The sequence below is a fragment of the Drosophila arizonae genome, chromosome 3, assembly GCF_054131065.1.
Source record: "Drosophila arizonae isolate 15081-1271.41 chromosome 3, UAZ_ARI_1.0, whole genome shotgun sequence".
In the NCBI taxonomy this organism is placed as follows: Eukaryota; Metazoa; Arthropoda; class Insecta; order Diptera; family Drosophilidae; genus Drosophila; species Drosophila arizonae.
This window is the reverse complement of record NC_142923.1, coordinates 20,300,257-20,323,414: the sequence shown is the minus strand read 5'-3', so window position 1 is coordinate 20,323,414 and position 23,158 is coordinate 20,300,257. Positions and strand designations below refer to the sequence as shown.

The window sequence follows — 23,158 nt, the reverse complement described above, 5'->3', positions numbered from 1 at the left end:
AATTATAAATACATAAAAGCCACCTGAAAGTTCATATAAGCATTTATATAACCTTTTCAAGATTTATTTTTGTAATATTCCTACGAAAATATTGAACAATTTCTCAGAACTGCTTAAGGACAATTGGGCAAAAGGACTCCGATGTCCTATTTTCCAGCGAATCTGGCAAGCAGCACACGCGAAACAGGTTGAGTGACATTACAAAAAAAAAAAAAAAGTGAATGCCAATAACTCGGCAGCTACAGAAGCTTATAAATATTTGACAAAAGAGTTTGGCAATTCGATTTATGCTTACCTAAAGACAATACTTCTCATTGATATATTATCAGTTAGCGTATTTGATAGTCGCATTCAAGCATTTGCTTAACTTCCACTTGTTTTTCATAATGAAAATTAGTTGATTGTGCGTAATATTTATAAACTGTCGTCATCGTTAGCGCTGCCCCCCACACCCCTTTAGCATGGTCAGTCACAGCACAGCACAGACACCTCCTCTGATGCTCGTTAAACAATTCACTCTGTGAAGCGGATCGCCTTGGAAATGCACTTAGGCTTAATTTTTCATTCTATACTCTTTAAAATTGGCTGCAATTTTGCAGCTGCCGAACATTTGCCGAAATTGATGACTCCAAAGAGAGAGAGGGAGAGCGAGAGCGAGAGAGTGAGAGCGATTGAGGCTACTGATTAAAAAAACAAAAAAAGGTTTCGTGATGGATTACAAATTGAAACGAAGAACTTGAAGTCTGTGAACGCTCTCAGGGACTGATTAAAAATGCGCAAAAGGTGCCTCCACAGAATAAGAAAAAAAAAAAAAAAAAATATATATATATATAGTTATATATGTGCTATGGGGAATTTCTCAGCTCTCAGCGGGCCTAAATCAAAATCCAAACACGCGCCGCTTAGTCAGTGGGTGGTGCGGTAGTTGGAACCTTCAGCTATCCGGACACTTGTCAATCGTAATGGCCTGACTGAGATTTCGGTGTCTCTTTTATTCATTATATATATGTACATATATATGTATGTAAGTATGTAGGAGTACTTTTTCTGTTCCAGCTAAAGTGTTATGAACATTTTGCTACCACATTGGCATACATAATTACTTTGCTTTGACCATTGCAATTGGTGCGTGCTTCACGGTAGATCTTTATAATTTATTTTTTGCCAAGTCTCATTTCGAGTGCATTGACATTTGAGCAGACTTTATTTAATTTATTTCTGTTTTATTGTAAGTCAAGTCTGGCTGCACTAAAGTAAGCAATGGCTAATGCTGCTTTTGCTGAATTGTAGTCAGAGCAAAGCCACAGAATTTATATTAAAAGTAGATTTTAATGTAAGAAATTTTAATTATTTTTGAAGGAAAAATATCATAGTTTTCGATAAAATCCTGAAAGTCTTTATACTTTTGTCTATGCCTTTTACTTTAGTATGTATTTATAAATATATGATGGTTTGCATTTAATTATTTTATATATATATTTTTTTTAGAATTAAATTATATTTTTAGAAATTTTCGTTTTATATATCATTTACTTATATATTTCATAAATTTATTTATATTTTTGTAATTATATTTATTTACATATATTACAGGGAAATAATTATTGATAAAGTTAAAATACTTTTTATTTTTGTATAATTAGATCATAATCAAATCAGTTATCGTTCCCATACTTTTCTTGTGAGCTTAGCTTTTAATTTATAAAAATTATATACTATTCATACAATAATGCCAGATCAACTTTATAAAACAATTGAAATATTCTATGAACTAAATAAAATAACGCATTTTTTATATATTTATATTTCACATGCATATTTCAAAAAATGTTCAGTAGAGTATTATAAGTTCGTTTGAAAACATTTAACTTTATATTAATATATTATGCTTATGTCAATTCGGTTGTCACCCGAACCCAATGTCAAATAGGTTTGCTGCACCCTCCCATTTTTTTATCTATCCGTTAAAAAACATATCAGCATGCACGCACATTTATTTGCTCGACACTTGTGAAATTTGATTCGCGTTAAATTAAAACTCAATTTTTTCGGAATATAAAAAACACGTATATAATTGAATATAATTTGGTTAGCACTCGCTATAAAATTCCGAAAAATCAGAGCGCAAAAATAATGCACAAATATGAATCGCCATATACAAAATAAACTTATACCATATATGTGTGTCAATTGTGGACGTATTTATATTGCACATGCACACATATATATATAAAATGATAGATATATATATGATTTTTTATGGGCTATCACAAACACGATTCTGGGCATATAAATCGTCACGAGTAATGCAAACAAAAATCGACGTCATCGATCAGCGTGCGCGATTTTTATTGAAAATTGAAAGTGTGTTTAATAACAACATACATACACACACACACACGCACACTCATATAAGCACACACACACGCGCACACGCACACATTGATCTGATGCAGGCAGATGAAAATCAAAACAACAACAAAAGTTGTTGATGCCGCCAAAAAGTAAACGACCTTTAACGCCAATAAAAACCGCAACAGCAGCAGCAGCAACAACAACAACAACAACCGTCAACAGCAACAGCAAATTGTTGCAAGGAGTCGCCAACAGTTGTTGCAGCTTTCCTCTTGTTGTTGCTGCTGCTGGCGCTGCCGTTGCCGCTGCCGTTGCCGCTGCCGTTGCAGCTGCAGTTGCTGATCTGTTATAACTGAAACGCGGTCACATGTGTAATTTATGCGTAATGGGAGCTCACGCGCCTACAAAACTTGCGGCACCTTTGCACACACTAAAGCACAAGAGCAACAACAAAGACACTAACACAAACACACAGTCTGTGTAGCACTCACAACACTTGAGCCAAGTTATCCGTTTGGCCAATTGTTTTTAAATATATTTATTCATATATATATATATATTTGTTTTTGGCCAAGTTATCCGTCAATATCAACCGCACGCGTCGAACGCACAAAGCGCACTGAAATCGCAGCTGTTATTTTTTCAGATTTCGAGGAGTCTCGCACAAAGCGCCAGCAACCGCAGCAGCAACAGCAACAGCAACAACTGCGTTCGCAACATAGAAAAATGTTGCTAGCAACATTAAATGTTGCTAAGCGTTGGTAAAGCTGCTGAAGTTTGTTAACTTCCATAAGAAATGCATGTTTCATAAAATTTGTTTTATGTTTTATAATTTTGGAAATAAAAGTTTAAATATATATAAAAATAGCACATCATAGATTTTTAAATATTTAATGGCGCAGCTTAAGTTTAAAGTTTTCGTAAATACTCAAATATCAGCTTTTATTTATTGGAAACATTTGAGTGTTATTATAGTTATGTAAATAACTTAACTATAATTTGTACAAATATAATCTGCAAGTTAAAATATCAATATTCGAGAAGTATTAAGCAAGGATAAAAATTCTCTGAATAAATTGATAGCAAATTTTGATGCATCGATTGAATAACAAAAATACTCAAACCATTATTAATGTCTGCTTCATTATTATTATTTATATTTAATACGATAATTACATTTATTTAATTGTTTGTATAAATATGTAATCAAATTAAACGATAATCAACGATAATCACACTGCACACACTGTAGAGGCTCACGAACTCGACTGATCGACCCATGCAGCAGAGCAGCCTTATATAGCTGACGAAATTTCACTCACTCTCGATCACCCGGAGTAAACAGAGTGCATTTCTTCTAGGCATCGAGTAACAGATAGTCAGGCAGAGGGATAATAATTGAGAGTCAAAGACGCAACTCTGTGTTCATTCCGAGAGTATGCCACCTATTTGAAACTCTTACGGCTTACTCGAAGTAGGGAGAGCATATTTTACGTATTAAGAGAGGCAAATGGTTAATAGTAATAAATCGAGTCTGCATCCTGCTGGAAAATGTGTAAATATTTATTTATATTATATTTTATCTATACATATGTTTTATATATACATTATTATATTAATATTTAAATATATTAAACAAATATATTATTAACTTTTAATCACTCGACTACAACAACTCAGGCTAAAATAAACATTATCATCATTGTAAAAAAAATATATGTTTTTTGAATATCTAAATTTACATATATTTATATAAATTGTATTTTTTTACTTATATAGGTAACTTTTTTTTTATTAAAATTTTGGCATACAATGTTAAAATAACACTATGTATTTTTCCAAAAATATATATTTCATATATTATCCATTTATTATTACTTACTTGTCTACAAATTCTAGAATTCAGACATATGTATCTGTCCATGTTGCATGCCACATGTTGCAGAGTCTGCGCAGTTGCTGGAAACTTAATGCCGGCAGTTCTGGCCAGAAGCTCGTAAATGTTGTTTGGAAGTCCCTTTCAACGAACTGTGCTTAATGCAAGATTTACGCCTCCATTCATCGAGTGCTGTCGCAACACCTGTTGAGGCAGTTGCAAGCACCGTGTCGCCCTGCTGCGCCCCCGTTCCACTTATTGTTGTGTGGCAACAATGAAAAAGTTTTTCCATGCTTTTTTCTCCTTCTCCTCATTCAGTTTTCTTTCGGCTATTTAAAAAGAGCTTAAAAAATAAATGAAAATTTGCTTTGTATTCATTCTATTTGTGTCCATTCATAAGGCCATTTCGCACGCCAACAATCATCTATTTAATTCTGGCCATGTGAGAAATGTCGCATAATTGACAGCTGATAATTGAAATACATTATTTTGGGCACATTTGTAAATTGTTGTTGCCATGCGAGGGGAAAAGCCAATGAAAATTTATGCCAGCAAAATTATTTCGACTTTATTTTTGCTACTGCCATGTAAATTATGTTAATATATTCGAGCATTGATTCTAATTAGTTGATGACGTGAGCCTATAAATTTAGATGTTTCTGACTTGCTAAATTAACATTTTCGAATGAAAAGCGTACCTAATTATATGCATGGAAACAAAAAAAAAAAAAAAATACAATGACAATACATATTTTTGAGTAGAAAATTCCATTTAAAATAATGAATTTATATAAATGTACTTAAGTACTTTGTGGGCATATCAGAACTCTTTATTTAATTAAAATAAACTGGGTAATTGATAAAATCAATTGTCTATTTTTTTATTTTGATTTAATTTAGGATAGAATTTCATTTCATAATTAAAATAAAATACATTGTTTATTGTTTAACACAAAAATTAACCAATAATATTTGTTTATAATATTTTATAATAATTCCTTGTGTGTTTTAATTTACCAAAAATAATATTCATATGATATTTTGTTTTAATATATTTATATTTAACATGCATTCTTTTCCGAAATCTTTTGATTATTTTATATATTATATAGTATATACAAAAAATTAAATTTTAAAAAAATTAATAAGTAAAGGAAAACAACTGTCTATTCAAACATCAACTTCAAAACTCCCCCTTTTAAAAAAATAATAATAAGTAAGTCGTCAGTAATTAAAACTAAAACTTATCACAAACTCTAAACATTAATTTCATAATTTTTTAATATTTTGTAGACTTTATCTGCTCATTCATCTTATCTACTTTTAGTGTGATGCCGCTTAAATGAACATTTCATAGATTCCATTTTTTTTTTAATTTCTCCATTTTTTTGGAGGAATTTTCCATTTGGAAATTTTCGCATTTTGCTGACGGCTCATAATTTGCGGACTAAGCGAGGGTCGAAGCTGGAGCCTAGAGTCGGGAATGGATAGGAGCTGTGGCTGTGGCTGGGCTTTAAGCGACAAATGGGTGGAGCATTATGCATAAATTTCCGTTAATTAAAAGCGCCTGCAAATTGCAAAAGATAGCTGCGAACAGAGCCGCGCGCTGCAGCAATGCGAATGCAAAATGTGAACTTTAATGCGGACCCAATATAAAATATGCGTGTCGGTAATTTGAGGAATGCAGCGTGTGGCAAACTCGTAAATTTTACAGAAGCCTGCTATGCTGAGTAGTTTCCATAGTGGCACACAGTCACACTCGCACGCACATACACACAAACACCCGCACACCCAATCACACACACAGATATGCAACAGGCAACCCATTGACCCACCCACAAAACGGGAAACGGAAGTTGCAGCAAATGGTGCGCGCATTTGAGGCTGGCTTACACATTAGACAGAGAACGAGCAGCAGAAGGAGAAACAGGGAGAGAGAGAGAGACAGAGAGAGGGGTGAGAGCATCAGCTATGTAAGTACCCGCTGTGCATACTCGTAACGTGAGCTCTGACCAGCCAGTGCAAAGGACAAGTGCAAGCAGAACATGAGTAGACAATAGTTCTCGAAAATATGTGACTAATAGATACCCTGTACACAGCTTTTGAAATAAGTGCATATACATATATAATTAGATCTTGAGAAGACTTACTGCGATTATGTTTAAATATGTTAATTTATATGCTCTTTTATATATTATTTTATAAATTCATTAAATATTTTTAATAATTATATTGACCATACTATATAGAATTAATAAATTATTCCTCCAGTTGATACAAAGCTTATCACAATACATGTACACCCCATAGAAAATGATGACACAGTGTAACTAGGACCTTTCATGTCAAGTGTCTTCGCTTGGTTGACTTTTGCAGGCGTTTGGGCTTTGCATGAAGTGCAAAATATTTACACACACTAAATCTATTTCGAGTTTATGTGTGTGTGTTGTTTTGTGCGTGTTTGCTTGAGTGTATTATGAGTATGTGGAAACATTAACTTTTACAGCAAATAACTTCAATAGAGCACCTGGACAAGACACTAAAAACCAATAAATAATCAGTCAAGCTGATTTTTCTTTGCTGAAAAAAAGAGAAAAAAACATTTACAAAGAACTTACCTCATTTGAAATTTTAACTAAATGCCTAGCTTTTCACTTTCGCTGCTATTAAAGTGGAGAACAGAGAACATTGACTTAGGCGCGAGATAGCCAATGCTAATTTTTAGCTAATTACAAAGATAGCGGCCAGCTGGTGTGCTTTGAAAAATGTTGTAGAAAAACAATTATAGAATAGAGGTAGGTATTGATTTCTTATAAGTACTTACTACGTATTTCCTATACTTCCTCTAAGTGTTTCCTCTAAGTTTATACTCTTAGCATTTCCTCAAAGTATTTCCTCCAAATAAGTATTTCTCCTAAGCAGTAATTACTCAACGTTTTTCCTCTAAGAATTTCCTGCATGTCTTCTATGTTAAGCTGTTGATCACACACTTTAATTCACTTTACTGCACTGTACGATTGACCTTCACCAGACCGCTCAGGTGACTGAAGACATGATTTAGCTGCTGCCCATTTTATAGGGTGACATTCACTCAAAGCCAATGTTTAGCCCAGCGCCAAGTAGGGGTCGTTGTAGTCGAGCTTCAAGTGACCAATGGGAACGCTCTCTGCTGTATTTAGACAACTCAAATGATCTTCTCTAGCAAGACAGACAGACTGAGAGACAGACTGAGAGATAGACAGGGAGACAGATATGCAGACAGACATACGAACATATAAAAATTATATTTTCATAACTTTCATGAGCGACACCCAATATGTTGAACACATACTGCCATACACTGCCATACACACTAACACACATGTAAACACTTACATATACACAGATATACTCACATTCATTTACAAATTAAAGTTGACATTGCCGACCTACTTACCATACATCCCCCAAATCTTATTTTAGTAGGTTCCATCTGCTAGACGTATCAGTGCCATTTGTTTAATGTGTGTGTGTGTGTGTATTTGATATTTGTGCTCCTCATAAAGAGCTGTGGCATGTGGAGCAAACTGTAACTAAAGACGACTCAACCACAAGTCGCACACAAAATTGCATGTCGAGTGCTGCATAAAACTCAAATTACACCAAAATTAGAAGAGAAGAGAAGAGGCAAGAGAGCTTATTCGAGTCTGCATTTCACTCTTATTTAGCACATGTTTTATGATCCTCTCATAAGTCGAAAAATGGCAGACACAAATTTCACGAAAAGACATAAAAAAGGGGTGATTTAAGTTAAAGTTAATCGTAAACAAGTAAGAACGTTGCAGTCGGGCGTAACCGACTGCGGAATACTCATTCACATCCCATCAACAATTTAGTAGTTAAGTTTCGTTCTAATACTGTAGAATATACAGGTTTTTCCGATTTGCCACGCCCCAACTGGGCGTAGACACCTCATTTTTGGTCAGTTTTTAGAAAGAGATAACGTTACCCTAACTGCAAAGTTTGAATGCTTACCCTAAAAAAATGTGAAAATTACAGGGTATTTTTCGATATGCCACGCCCCTAAAGAGGCGTAAAAATTATTTTTGGGGAATCGATAGAGGAGGCTACCAGTAACTCAACTATCCAAATTTGAAGCTTCTAGCTATTATACTTTAGGAGATATAAACTTTTGCGGTTTGCCACGCCCCCTGTGGGCGGACATATATCCGACAAAACTTTTTGGTCTTGGGTGATCAGTCCGAGTATATATACAAAATTTGAGGTCTCTGCCATCAATAGTGTCAAAAATATAGGAGAATTTAAAAAATCACTATATCTTCAGGTCCGATTTGCCACGCCCCCAACGGGCGTAGACTTATAATTTATCTTCAGACTTTATAGAATCATACCATTAGCTGACGTGCAAAATTTCAGCATTCTAGGTTTACAACTTTAGGAGATACAGTTTTATCCGATTTGCCACGCCCCCAATGGGCGTAGATATATCCGCCATAGCTCGTGATCTTGGGTGGTCAACGCGGACCTACATACCAAGTTTCAGCTTTCTAGCTCTTCAACAAACATGATTTCTGGTATATCGGAAAATGCATTTTCCGATTTGCCACGCCCCTAGTGGGCGGATCGGGAAAATTTTAACACTTTATAAATCGGAGATATACACGAGTATGTGTTCCAAATTTCAAGTCTCTAGCTTCAATAGCGCCGAAATAGATTGCGTTCATACGGACAGACGGACAGACGGACAGACGGACAGACGGACGGACAGCAAGACGGACATTGCACAAAACCAATATACTGATTCACTTTCGTGAATGAGTATAAAAAAAAATAAGTAATTTCTATATAAGGTTATATAAACTTTAAATACTTGATGGTTTGTGAGGACTCATAACAACAAAGGAAAACCCACTTAAGTAATTAGTATTGCTATTTTTTAGCTTATATTATAATATAAACTAATAATTAATTAAAAGTTTCTTTAATTATTTATTTCATAATTTTATTAATTTTTTTATTTATTTTTATTTATTTATTTTTTGTTATTTATGAATTTTCAAATGCTTTATCTCTTGAACTAAAAATTCGAATAGTCTCTATGAACTTAATTGGAAACTTTTTCACTATTTCACATTAATTTCAAATGCAACATCAACTTTAACTTATCAATTCTGAATCGTGATTCTATAAATCAAAAAATTGTATTTATTTGAATGCATGTATATAATATATTAGAATATAATTCAAATCAATAATGGAATAAAAATTAAGTTATAGTTTTTTATTTCGACTGCTACAGCAGATGATCCTAAAGTAATATTACTACTTATTCTAATTTAATCTAATCTTACCTTTACTTAACTTAGCTCATCTTATCTTTTGCTTTCCATTTTTTCTCTCTCTTACTTTCGCATTGCCTTTCCTCAAACGCATTTTGATACATATATTTAAGTGCAAAATGCATTTATCCATCCGTCACATGCTGTTGACCATCCAGCACTGGTGTAAAGCAACTCCAAATGATATCCTTCTCCCCTCAAGCTCCACGAAATACAAAACCCAAACAAGCTCGCACGCTGTCAGGCAGCAATTAAAAAGTGTAACGCGATACGAACTTTGGCAATTGTCCTTGGCTCGCGTGCTGTCCAGTGTTTATAATATTTTTGACATTTTAATTGCCAGGCATGTCCTGCCTGTGGTCATGTGTGTGTGAGTGACAAATGCAATAAGGATACTTTCCACTCGCACAAGGACATGCTGACGTATGGCATTTGCTGGCAAATCGCTTTAATTGCAATTCACACATTGAACTAATATTATTTAAACAATTATTAGAGCAAAGGGCGAGCATGAATAGAGGGTGTCTGTGTCTATGTGTGTGTGTGTGTCTAACAGTCCTTTGAGCTCAGCTACTGCTGCTACTGCTGCTGCATTCGCAGACGCCATAAAATGCAAATTCTTGTTGATCCTGTTTTCCAATGCCAATGCATGTGCCTGGCCTGCCATTTGGACGAAGCTGCGCTAGTTGCCACCGACCACCAGACCCAACTACCCTTTGTCATCATCGACCTGCCGCTCCCCTTACCTCCCGTCAACCGCCCTATCACGCTTGTCATGTCTGTTGTGTGCCAATTTCTTGTACCACGTTCCGTGCGCGCTTTAGCACAAACCAATCTAAGGATATTGTCGCTGCAATCCCCAAAGCACACTGCCACGCCCCCACAACCTCAGTTAGCGACCAGCCCACTGAGCCGCAGCAAGAGCAAATATTTGATTTCCGTTTCTTTTTTCTATTGTCAGTGCACTGGAAAAAATTTAATTAATTGCTGTGGTGGCAAAAAGAAATATTTAAAAATCAACAAATTTATTCAATACTTAAAAATTTTAAACAGTATCAAAAGTAAAAATTATATTATATATAAATTATATTATTATATTATATATAAAAAAAATATTTTAATAATTTATAAATTTAATATTTAGTAATAATAAAAACTTAAACAAATATTGCAAAGAATTGATATACATACGTGTTTCTACCTTATTCTAAATGAGTTACAAATATAATCATAATTTAAATTTGTTCTATTCTACCGCTATTCAAAATTTTTCACAGTGCATTAACTGTTTATATGCGCCGTTTCAGTTAGCAACTGCACGCAACTGGGCGCGACATAATCCACGACTATTTTCACGCTGCCAATGCACCTTTGGACTCTATGGATGCCAGGCCCCCTTAGCTGTTCTTACCACCCATCCCCTGTTCGGCTCATCAAACTGCGATTACTTCGGCCCCCTTAAGTAAATCCGACATGGACTGTTCCGCTGTCAGCAGCTGCTTCCACTGCCTGCCTAGCCGAGTTAAGGGTATTAGATAAATATGCAAATGGAATGCGAGGCTCGGAACCAGGTCTCTGACACATTAAGTATACGACATGTTATTTACGCAAACACGCACACGCATTCACGGACACACACACACACACACATACATATAACTTGCGATTAGCCACGACTTTAAATTGACCAGCTTAATTGAGAGAGAGAGAGAGAGTTATATAAATATACTCATATGAGAACTTAGCATGCCAGTGCATAAATCATATATACGTAAGTGTAAGCCCTAAATGATTTTTAGTTCACTAATTTTTGGTTCAACGAACTCTACTACGACTACGAACAGATCCACTCCCAACAAATTTGTATATAGTTATGTGGGCTACCACTTTATTGATATCCTAGCTGTATAATTTGTCCCTAAGGAGAGTTTATTGAATTCTTTTAAAAATTAGTGTGATTAAATTTGAGGAAATTTCGAATGAAATGGAAATAAAAGCAAGGAAAAGGAAAGCAATCATGTTAATTCTGTTTATAATTATAGCATTAGGTATGATAATTGACTAAAAATTCCCAGCTCTCATTTTTCCCTCTTTTTTCATTAGACAGCGTATGCAAATATTATTTTTGCTGTTGTGAGAGATGAGATGAGATCATAGTCAAGCACAATGTATTTTCAGGGTATCAGCTAGTCAAGTACATGTGACGATTTAGCCGACCTTACCTTTTTTTCTCCTTACAATTCCTATACAAACATAATTTTTATCAACGTCCACTCATGTCAACTTTAACCTCTTTCAGCTTCAACATTTACTTTTTGTTTAGTTTCAACTTGTATTTATATTTCCATGTTTCATTTTTTCTGCCTATATTTTAATTTAGTTGGCCTTTGGCAATTTCGGTTCGGCTCATAATTCAAAATGAAAATAAATAGAAAACTCTCTAGGGGGTATGTCCAAAAGTCAGCTGGCATCGAGATAGCCCTTAGAAATGCCCCCAACATTTTACATATAAATTGCCTGCGAGTGCAAAAAGTGAAACTAGCAAAAGATTTATATTTAATCGGAAAACTGAAATCTGGGGCGGGTACACAAAATATATACATACACATTTATATATTGTAGGTAGGAATTTGCCGTTGGGCATGACCGGAAAACCGCTTAAGAAAATTCTTTTGCAAATATTGTCAAACAAATAACTATGAATACGCATATTTCTTTCACACAGAATTAGTGGATAGTAAAAAAAAGTTTTGATGGGAATGGAAACATGTGATAAACATTAATGGAAAAAAAAATCCTTGTGAAATGGGCTATAAAATATGATATATACCAATAATTATTTTTAAATTTAAAAATGAATAACAAATATATATATAAAATATATCTATATATATAAAAGAAAGTTGTGTAAAAGTGAAGACTGCTTATAACTTGATTTGGGCTGAACCAATTTTCATGGTTTTTGATTTGTTGGATTTGTCTCCGCAACGAGTTTAGTATAGGGTCTTAAAAATACTGAAAAAATTTGCCGAATACTTGAAAAACGCGGTTTTTTCCCCAAATGTTCAAATTTTTTTTATACCCAGTAGGCTTGGTAACAGTGACAGTTTTGACAATAGTGTAGAAGTAAATAAACAAATGTAGTCAGTCAGTCTACGGTCTCCTGACCTCGAGCAGACCTGACTATTCAAAAAAAAAAAAAAAAAAAAAAAAAAAATTTTCAAATCAAAAGGAAAAATATTTCAAATCAAAAATCTGCAAAAAATCAAAAGATTAAAACCTGACTGTTCAAAAAATAAATAAAAAATTAAAAATTCGAAATTAAAAAAAAAAAAAGGTAATTATTAAAAAGTGTATTTTTGGCTTTTTATATTTTCGGACTTTTAAACTTTATAAATATTTCAAATCAAAAATCTGCAAAAATTAAAAAAAAAATCAAAAGATTAAAACCTAACAATCAAAAATAAATAAAAAATTCAAAATTCAAAATTCGAAATTAAAAAAAAAAAAGTTAATTATTAAAAATTGTATTTTTGGACTTTTACAAAAGCTAAATATCTCGAAAGTTCAGGTATTTGTTTGTCTCAAACATAAATTTGTGTAAATTATTTATATTTATATTTCTCGATTGATTTATATGGTTTTGTGCGAGGGCAGTATTACTATTAATAAAAATGCCGCGTCCTAGAAGATCTAATCTTTCCCGGCGGACCCATAATGCAATTAGGCAACGGAATAGCGCGAGTCAATTATCTGACGAAGAGCGAGAAATCGCCCGAGAAAGGCTCCGCGTTAGTACCCAGGGAAGAAGGGCCTTAATTCGTGCTTCTCAAAGAGAGGCAGCCCGTGAAATGGCAATAAGAAATGGTTCAAGGATTGATTTGAATCGAGCAGCGTTTCGATATGATTGCACCATTGATTACAGCTTGAATCGTTTAGTTTGCATTGGTCCAATGGACGTTGTTTGCTAGCATTGTGGCGCATTGAAGTTTGCTGGTGAAACGCCCGGTTTGTGCTGCCTTAGTGGTAAAGTGACATTGCCATTAGCGGTCACCATAGCCATTGCGTTCCCTGCTTTATGGCGAAACACTAGAATCACGACATTTTCTAGCGAACACTCAAAAATACAATGCCTGTTTCCAAATGACATAATTTAGGGCGGAAAATATTGGAGACGGATATTTAAGGTAATTTACGTTAAAAATTTTATTTTCTATGACTGCCAAAAAAAAATTTTGAATAATGTAGTTTGTTAGATTTCTGTAAATAGTGTTTGTAAATATAACTATAATAACTATGGCTTTGAATTTAAAGATTCAAGGCCAGATTTGCCATCGCATTGGATCATTGCAACCTATTGAAGATGCACAGCAAAAATTCTTGCAAATATACTTCATGGGCAATATGGAAGAACAACTTGACCGGCATCAAGAAATGAACACAGCTATGAAAAGAGCAATTCTCCATGATTTGCATGCTTAGAAATTTAAACCAACCAAAACTGTGCAACGGAACGCGTTTGGTGATAAGAAAACTGATGAGCAATGTGATTCACGCGTTGATACTCAAAGGAAAATTTAAAGATGAGGAAGTTCTTATTCCTAGGATTCCGATGAGCTCAACAGATATGCCCTTTGAATTTAAACGAATTCAATTCCCGCTTCGTCTTGCCTTCGCCATGACGATCAACAAGTCACAGGGCCAATCTTTGACTATTTGTGGCCTCAATCTAGAAAATGCGTGTTTTTCTCATGGTCAATTGTACGTGGCATGCTCACGTGTTGGCAAACGATCCGCATTATTTGTTCTTGCACCCGACCAAAAAACGAAGAATGTCGTTTACAACAAGGTGCTTGAATGAAAATCCGATTAATAAATTTATCAGTGTATCCCAGCCTGAACAACATAGCTTTCAACAATTTTTTACCTAGAAATAATATAGAGGGCAATGCAACGTTTGCCGGGCCAGCTAGTAAAACATAAATGCATAGAACAATAAATAAATAAACAATTTTGATCAACAACATCATAAAGTATTTGAAAATCATTGATCGCTTATCGATTTCTGCAATTTAGCGAATTTTACAGAGATAATCGGAAAAAAAAAAACTCAGAGAGCAAACGATTGTGCCAGTACATCAACGAGATCTAACAGAAACCTTTTGCTCTTTGATATGTATGGCTCTGAGGCTCCCGACCGTCTGGTTGAGTTGAATACAGCAACAAACTCTTCTCTCTGTACTCTAAGCACTTTAATTTCGTACGTGAAGTGAGAATCGTATCGCCCTCTCAATGATATTCGTGGAAAGAGCATCACACGAATAGTTCAACCTAACCGCTCTACAGAAAGGAAAAACGAAACGAAATTAACCGAAGCTGCTTGCTCAGAGACCGAGAGAGAGAGAGAGAGAGAGAGATAGCGTGTGAATTAATATTTTGGTATATATATATATTTGATATATCGGATAGATAGTAAAGAATAAAAGGGTTAGCAATTACTTTTTTTATCAAATAATATTTTTTTTTAAATTATTTTCAAATATTGGTACAAAGTAAAGTAAAACTAACTTTCTATCTTTATACATAATTGTTTGAATTTAGTTTATAAAAAATGACAATGAAAAATAAAAAAACTCATCTGAAGACAATTAATTTCAATTAAAAGCCATACTTGACAATAATCGCAATCAATTATTATTAGTTTTTTCTTGTCAATTGTAGAAATGTTCTTAATAAATTATTGATAGCGTACCCGAGTCCCATTTGACATATAGATAATGCCTCTTGATGCTGTTTGTGAGAAAAATTCAGTCAATTTTTAGATCATACCACGTTAAATGCGGGGCCAAGATAGAAACTTGGCTATTCAGCATGTGGCTTGTGGCCCATTCTGGGAATCAAATGCTTAATGTGCTTCCTGTTGACCAGGCCAAGAGAACGTGTCCACAGTTTGCTCAGGCAGAATCGAATGACATGTCAAACACGCAACTGGGCGGGATTTTCGGTGGCAAGCCGAGCACAAAGGTCACAGTGCCTACCCCATCTCTCTCCCTCTCCCTCCCGTTGCCTGTCTCTATCTCGCTCTGCTGCTGCTGCTTGACTGTGAGAATATTGATTATTGTTGTTGCGGGCAGAGCTTTCCGCGGGATTTCGACCGGCTTAGAGAGAATTTTGTTTTTGGTTTGGCCCTTGGCCATTGACCTTGTCCCCCCAGGCAAGCCAAAGCAAAAACAAAAATTTTCTAACATTAAACCAAATGAGACCACATTTTTATCTTCTACTTCTTCTTCTTCTTCTTCTTGTCACTTTTGTGGCTTTCAAGTGCTGCAAAAGGCGAGACCAAAAAAAAAAAAAAAAAACTGAAAAGAAAATAAATAAGTCAGGTTAGGCGTTAATTTCTTGATAAATTTGCTCCACTTAAAGGTCATCTTAAAAAGAAAGTAGGATCTTTAATTTACGTAATGTCCTCATGGCCTCTTTTAACTTATTATAGCCTTAAATTTGATTATCTCTCTGACTCTGATTATCTTTATCTTAATTAATTTTGGTTATATGAAAACTCACCCAAAATTATGGCTGACATGTTTAGTATTTGATTTGAAGTTATCTCGCAAAGACTAAATTAGGTTAAAGTAAGCTAAGGAAATAAACTTAGACAGAAAATGTTTTGCAGAGAAATGTATAAGAACAAATAGATAAACGAATTTTCTATCAAATTAAATAAATATATAAAAATAAATAAAATAAATATAAAAATATATACATTAACAATATAAATTATTAATCTAAAATTAGGTTTTAGAATATTATTCGAATAAAATCATCATAAAAGAGATAAGTTAAAATTATAAAATTATTCAATTAGTTTCAAAAGTAGGGATTCATATTAAATAAAATTTAAATATATAAATACATTCATATATACATATATCTCTCAGTTCTAGGAAAACTCAGGCTATATGTGAAGCGCATATATAATACACATACACAAGCATTGAAATCTCAGCCTGTGCTGGCAATCAAAGTGCGCTCGCTCACTCGCTCGCTGTCCGAACAAATTTGCATAAAAAATCGCACAAATATTTATTCATATGCATTCACTTACATGCACTCAAAAAAAGAAAAGGAAAGAAGAAGCATCACATTTTTGGCATTCATTTTTTATTGACGGCACAGAAGAAACAAACAAACAAAAATAAATGACAAAAATTTGTGTTTTTTTTCGCTTTTATTATTGCTGTTGATATTGAGTTTTTGTAAAACTTTTTTGGGATAATTTTTCTCAGCAATTTCGTGTTTTGTTTCGGATACGCTTCATAAAGAAAATCTCAACGATTTATCAATGCGAAATACAAACAAGAGGAACAGAAAAAAATTAATACTGCTGCATGTATTTTCTTTATGCAAAGCGTATGGTCAATGTGAACCAATATCATATGAAATCAGCGAAAGACTTTATAAGACCAAATTGAAAGATATATATTAAAGGATTGTCGATGTAGCAAATGTATGAAAATTTCTAGCGACATTGATTTAATATCTGGAATTTGTACTATGCTTTCATTCGGATGTCTTTGCCTGGATCTTTAATACCAAACATTATTAAAACATAATTTCGGGTAACAGCAGAAGAGCATAGAAAAAGTCCTTCAAGAGGCATAAAAAGTAGGCATTGAAATTGAATTTTCGTAGATTAATTTTGTAAAAATTTTGTTGGACTAGTTTTCACTGCAAACCCAAACTTGAAAGTGAACGCATTGGATTAGTTAAAATAAATTCGGCTTTTAATACATTTTTATAATTTGTTTCGAATCAGCTTCGACCAAAATTTTACGTGACTTGACAAATCTAGGATTTTTTTTACTTTACCAACAAACAAACGTTAAGAAAACAAAATCAAAAAAAGAGCTCAATAAATAACTCTGATTCTTATTTTCAATATGGTTTCGGTATTTTATAGTCCCACCTATCATCACATGATAATTTTGAACAACATGCTCAAACTCTACTCCGTGCCAAATGAACAGATGACAACCCATGCACCCAATCTGCAAATGGCCGAAGTGCGAAAGTGCGATTCAGGTAAACGTATGACGCCGCACGCCAACCACAAAAAGATGCTATTTGCCTGGCCATCGCCTCGATACTTGTCTGAGATGGCCGATGACCTAATGACGCCTCCAAGCCCATGCTCCCATCGGCAGTGTGCACACCCCGATGACAGTTTGTCCGTGCTGATGCGGAATCAGACAGCGTTTACGCAGTTGAACCCAGCTATAGTGCCGAGACAACGCATCCATGTTGAGCCGAAGTTCTCTCATCGGAACTTCTCTAGCGAAACGAGTCGGTTGCCATTAAATAGGCAAACGAATGTGCTAAAGAGTTCACCCCATAGAGATCAGCGGATCGAACATCAAGCAACCGGAAGGGAACTAAATCAGTTGCGTTCAAGAAGAAGGACAAGGACAACGCTGAGTGACATCAATCTGCAGGAATGTTTGCAAAGCTTTCTAAACTCGATCCAATGTTTGACAAACATCGTACTCAACATCGAACCCATTCAGCACTTGACGTGTGCGTTCAACTTTTTGAATGCCATATTCGAATACTTTTCGATAAGTATCGCCAATGTGTTCAGTAATCAAGTGCTGCCCGGGTTTCGGCACTTCGTCATCGATCCGATAGCTGATCATATTTCCCGGCATTTTGGGCAATTGTGCGAGTGCCTGGAGCGTAGCCGGTTCTTCAATCGTGCATTTGGCAACGAAGTAGAGTCTAAGCAAAACCCCCTTTTATATATCTTAACAATGCCGTGTCAGAGCAGTCTGTCCGCCCTCTATGCGGGACAATATCCATCGCTTGCCGATGCGCTGCCATCGAAGCCGATAATGTCGCAACGATCGAAAGATCGTCAACAAACGGATTGTTCGTTTCGACAACTGCTGCTACTTGGAATCATTTAAAGCATTCAACAAATTTTATGAACTCTCAATTTTGGATTTGGAAAATGAAAATGAAACGGAAACGGAAATGGAAATGGAAAAGGGAAAGGAACAAGAAAAAGGAAACTTTCTAAAGCTCACTGAGTTGTATTGATCAAAATTTTATGTTATTAACGATAAATTGATGCACAATTTACATATAACTCTACTTTTTGAATGCCTTCATAAAGTAATTTTATTTTGTGTAATGTAATTTAATATATAGACCAAATTAAAGTAGCCTACAAAAAAACGCCTATAATAAAGGCGACAGAATACTATGAAAAATGTATATAAAAAAAATTACAAAAAATTAATGAAAATAAATTAATAATGAAGTACTACTTAAAATAAGGAATATTTAAATTATGTTTATACGACTTATTAAAGAATTAGGAAATAAAGAAAATAATTTATATTAAAACGATAAGAATATAATTCTTATAAAATTTTACTACGCACGAAATATATATTTTATAGTATACTATATCTATGATATATATACGTATACTTGTTATATCACCATAATCTTTTATATTACCTTTCACTATGTAACTTTCTTCATATAAATAAACTTAAATTGAAATATTTTTGAGTTTGTTTGAGCGCTGCCATAAAACTGAACTAAGCCAATGTACTACAAAGTTGGCAAATGGTAATACTCCTCATACGTATCGCTATAACTCTCTGCCAATCAGAAATTCCCATTCCCGAAGCCATTCTCATTCCGTTCCACTCCTATTAATCCCAACGTCAGCTGAGATACTTGTGATTAAATTTAATAACCCATGTGATGTTTGAGCTATTCGGTGGCTTTAATACGCCTCGCTTATTCTGATGCCCAACCGCGAATGTTTATTGCATAATATACGAGAAAGGGGCAGTTGGGCTGCATGCTGTGCGGTTGGGGGCGTGACGCCATAACAATTTACCTCGATGTCACCTCTGCGGCGTATGCGACAAGCAAAACTTTTCGGGGACTGTTTTATAGGAGAAACCAACGAGGCGCATTAAATAAACGCCACGAGACGAATCTCATTTAATTTTACGTTTACAATTTCTGAAATTCTCTAACAAAAAAAGAAAAATACCAGTTAAAGAAAAAGTAAAGAATATTTGTCAAACAACGAAAATATAATACGCTATCTGAGATAGAAGCAACATTTTTTTTTAATAAATAAATTTTTTTACATATTCATGGCAGGAAAAATATATAAATTGCATAAACTGCCTGTTCCTTATTATATTTATATTATATTAATATTGAAAATATTTTATCTAAGATTAAGCATATTATAATCGATAAAAATAACATAGAAAACACACTTAAAAAGTGTTCATTCATTAAATAAATAGAATAAAAGTAAATAAAGTTATATAAAATATAATTAGTAGAAAATAAAAAAAATATAATAAAAAAATAATAATTATTATTTATTATAAAAATATTATAAAAATACAAAAATTAGAAATCGTAATAAAAGTAAATGTATAAGTCCAGAAACATCGATAAAAACAAATAGCAAAATTTGACAAATGTCCAATCCGATGAGCACATGCATATACCCTAATTTGTGGTGTCCCTACAAGTGCTTAAGGGTTAGCCAAGAATTTGCTGGAAAGTGTTTGGTGTCTGGTCGGTCGCTTGGTCGTCTCGGCTTATCGCTGACAGCTTCTGTCTGGACAGATTCGTGTGCTAAATTATTGAAATTTGACAAGTGAACAGAGAGATTGAGAGTCTGAGACTAAACTGAGACCAATAGAGACGGAGCCAAGCTGGGGCATGCTGGTCAATTGGCCAGCAGCTGCAGTCAACTAGGTTCAGTTTCAGTTTCGGTTTCGGTATCGTTTTCGCTTTCAGTTCTACGCTCACAAGTCCAATTAATTAGCTTTGACATTGCGACACTTTGTGGCATGAAATTAAAGTCAAGCGTTTGCCAGTTAACTACGCAAATGTTGCCTAATTTGTCAATTATCGATTATTGATTATGTTGCCCCAGTATAGACGACGCATATTTCTCGTATCACATCTATTATTAGCCTGACTTATGGACATCTATTGCGCATTATGGCATTTGAACTCTGGCAAATAAAGCTGAAAGAGCAAAGGCTTGCGGTTGAATTAAGGGAAGGTTATATTTAGCTGAGGTTGAGTTTTAAATTATTAAAATTAATAATTAATAATATTAATTATTAAATTATTAATATATTCTTAATTCTTGTATCTTTAAGATACTTATTTTTAAGTTTAAATAGGCAGAAATTTAGTTGAGTTAGAGTTTAGCAAACCGTATAGTTGTTTATATTTATGTAAGTGTATATTATACACTTTTAAATAGTATCTTTAAGATGAGCTGCATTGGCTAACCTGACAAAAATTTCAATTGGTTGAGATGAACTTAAAGCAACCATCAATTCGCTTTACATTCAGCTTTTCTCTATCATTGTATCTTAAAGATACTTTTTCGAGCGGTTGAGCATTGACTGTAAGGTAATCTATGTCGATATTTACTTACAGCATTTTCGAATTAAATGATTACTTGGAAGTTGAAGTTGAGCTGCTTTGTAATTGTATCATGGAGATAAGGCTACAGTTTGCTTACTCCTAATCAAAAACCTGAAGTAAAGCTTGAGCTGCGTACTTTAGCTGTCTGTCTCTCTTGCTTAGCACTTTCTCGTAAATTCTATGGGATAAATTTTTGAGCACTTAATATCAAGTTGATTTACAAAGTTTTAAGTTATTTAAATACCATAGTCATAATTAAATACACAGCCAACATAGCCAGCCTGTTGCATTGCTTGCTCGTATATTTAAACCCGCAACATTTGCCTGGCAAATTAATCAAAAACATTGTTGCGGCAAATGCCACAGCCAAGTTGGCTCTATCATTCAATTATCTCTCAATGTGCTCTTTATCTGCCTTGCGCGTACTCTGTTATCTATCTCTCTCTCTCTCTCTCTTACACATTTATCCGACATTTCTTGCTGCTGGGATTTGGCATTCATTCCGTTTCTTGCTTTTATGGCCAATAGCATTTTATTAGAGCCAGCAAACTATTTGCCGCAGTTAAAGCCAACTCACAACACATGCAAATGCAACTGTAGCTAAAATTGAAATAACAATTGAAATTTCCAGCAAAGACTGCAAATCGGCAAGGCTGCCAAAGGCTGGTACTAAAAATAAACAATAGGACGACTCCAATGCCTGCACAACGAACTGCGCTCAATTTATGAGTCAATTAATTCGTTTGGCACAACTAAAAATTTTAAAACATTTTTTTAAAAATAATGAAAAAAGAATCTTCGACTTAGGTTCTACCGAGATTTGAACTCGGATCGCTGGATTCAGAGTCCAAAGTGCTAACCATTACACCATAGAACCGGTTGAAGAAGCCAGTGAAATTGAAGATGTTGTATCTCTCACACACACGTCGTGTTTGGCAGCTCATTATAATTGTGAGAAATCAGTATGACTGAATGTGTGTGAAAGCAGCGGCTATTTATCAGAGCTTGCAAATGAGAGTTGAGCGTTTTTTCGTTTATTCTCTTTCTCGCATCATACTCAAAAAAAATTGTGTAGACACGTCTCTCTCTGAGCGTCACTCTCTGTTTTTCTTCAGCATCTGTTTCGCTCAGACGCAGTGCGATGACTCATTCGTGTGACGCACTCACATGAGTGTCGCGTAAAACTAACACGATTTTCTCTCACACAAAGCCTCTCAGCAAGAAACACTTTGACTAACAAACTCAGCAGAAAATGTTTTTGCCTTCGTGTGCATGTAAATACACGCATACATACATACAAAAAGAACGCAGCAATCGCGCGTGATTACCCATACAAACGCAACTTACCGTTACTTCATTTAACTCAAGCAAACGATCAGTGTTTGACTTGAGGAAACGAAAACAGAAACAACTATCTCCCTCAGAGCGCGAGAGAGCTAAGCCAGACGCGACAAAAACACTTTCTGTCTGAGTATTTTTTGCCTGTGTCACTGAAAGACACTTTTTTGCAGACAACGAAAAAGTGTTAACAGTTTTTTGCAAGCTATGCTATTTATAGATTTGATAATATATTTTTAACTGCTTTATGTGTGTGTGTGTGAGCATGTGTGGCAGCGCGCGTGTGCTCGGAATTTATTTCGTGGTGGCCAGCATAAAATTTGATGGGCAAACGTGAGTATTTATGTATTTATATATATATTTATATTTATATACATATATTTTTATATACATTGCTAGACAGTTTTGTTGAGAAATTCCCTATTGAGTGTTATTTTATATGGATTTTAAGCATATATTGACCACATAAATTGTTTATGTGAGCATTTAATATATGTAATTAGTGTAATAAAGAGTCAACGTTATAAAGAGTTTACTTAATTTGTATTATAAACATATTGTTAATAAACAATACATTAGAAAAATAAATAAAGTCAAATATTATAAAGTATTTAATAATTAGCTGAGTAATAAAGCTTTTAAATGCCTACAAATAACAAATGGCATTTTAGTCAAATTAAATGTATAAATAATTATTACAAAATTGAAGATTTTAATTAATGCTAATAAATATTAACAGCATTAGGCATATAATTATTAAATA

At 34.2% G+C, this 23,158-nt stretch overlaps 2 protein-coding genes, 1 long non-coding RNA gene and 1 other non-coding gene across 7 annotated transcripts in view; 2 read left to right on the top strand and 2 right to left on the bottom strand.

Moving 5' to 3' along the window:
* rk (G-protein coupled receptor rickets) overlaps positions 1-2,967 on the bottom strand; it is a 32,995-nt gene extending 30,028 nt beyond the window's left edge. For 2 of the 4 annotated variants that reach the window (XM_089463513.1, XM_089463516.1), the window contains exon 1: positions 2,847-2,967. The gene's annotated coding sequence lies outside the window, so the exon portion shown is untranslated. Of the gene's footprint in view, positions 1-2,818 lie in introns of all 4 variants that reach the window. The other 2 variants (XM_089463515.1, XM_089463514.1) reach the window with 2 other exon arrangements.
* Positions 2,968-12,449: 9,482 nt separating this feature from the next.
* On the top strand, positions 12,450-14,478 carry LOC149269847 (uncharacterized). Its single transcript, XR_016269228.1, has 2 exons — positions 12,450-13,757; positions 13,885-14,478. It is a non-coding gene; the product is annotated as an uncharacterized LOC149269847 (long non-coding RNA).
* Positions 14,479-17,281: 2,803 nt separating this feature from the next.
* LOC149269846 (uncharacterized) lies at positions 17,282-18,905 on the top strand. The gene has a single exon (XM_089464641.1). The coding sequence runs from the start codon at positions 17,511-17,513 to the stop codon at positions 18,531-18,533; it is 1,023 nt and encodes a 340-aa protein (XP_089320767.1). The 5' UTR covers positions 17,282-17,510; the 3' UTR covers positions 18,534-18,905.
* A 2,957-nt stretch (positions 18,906-21,862) lies between these two features.
* TRNAQ-CUG (transfer RNA glutamine (anticodon CUG)) lies at positions 21,863-21,934 on the bottom strand. Its single transcript has one exon. It is a non-coding gene; the product is annotated as a tRNA-Gln (tRNA).
* Between the last annotated feature and the right edge of the window lie 1,224 nt (positions 21,935-23,158).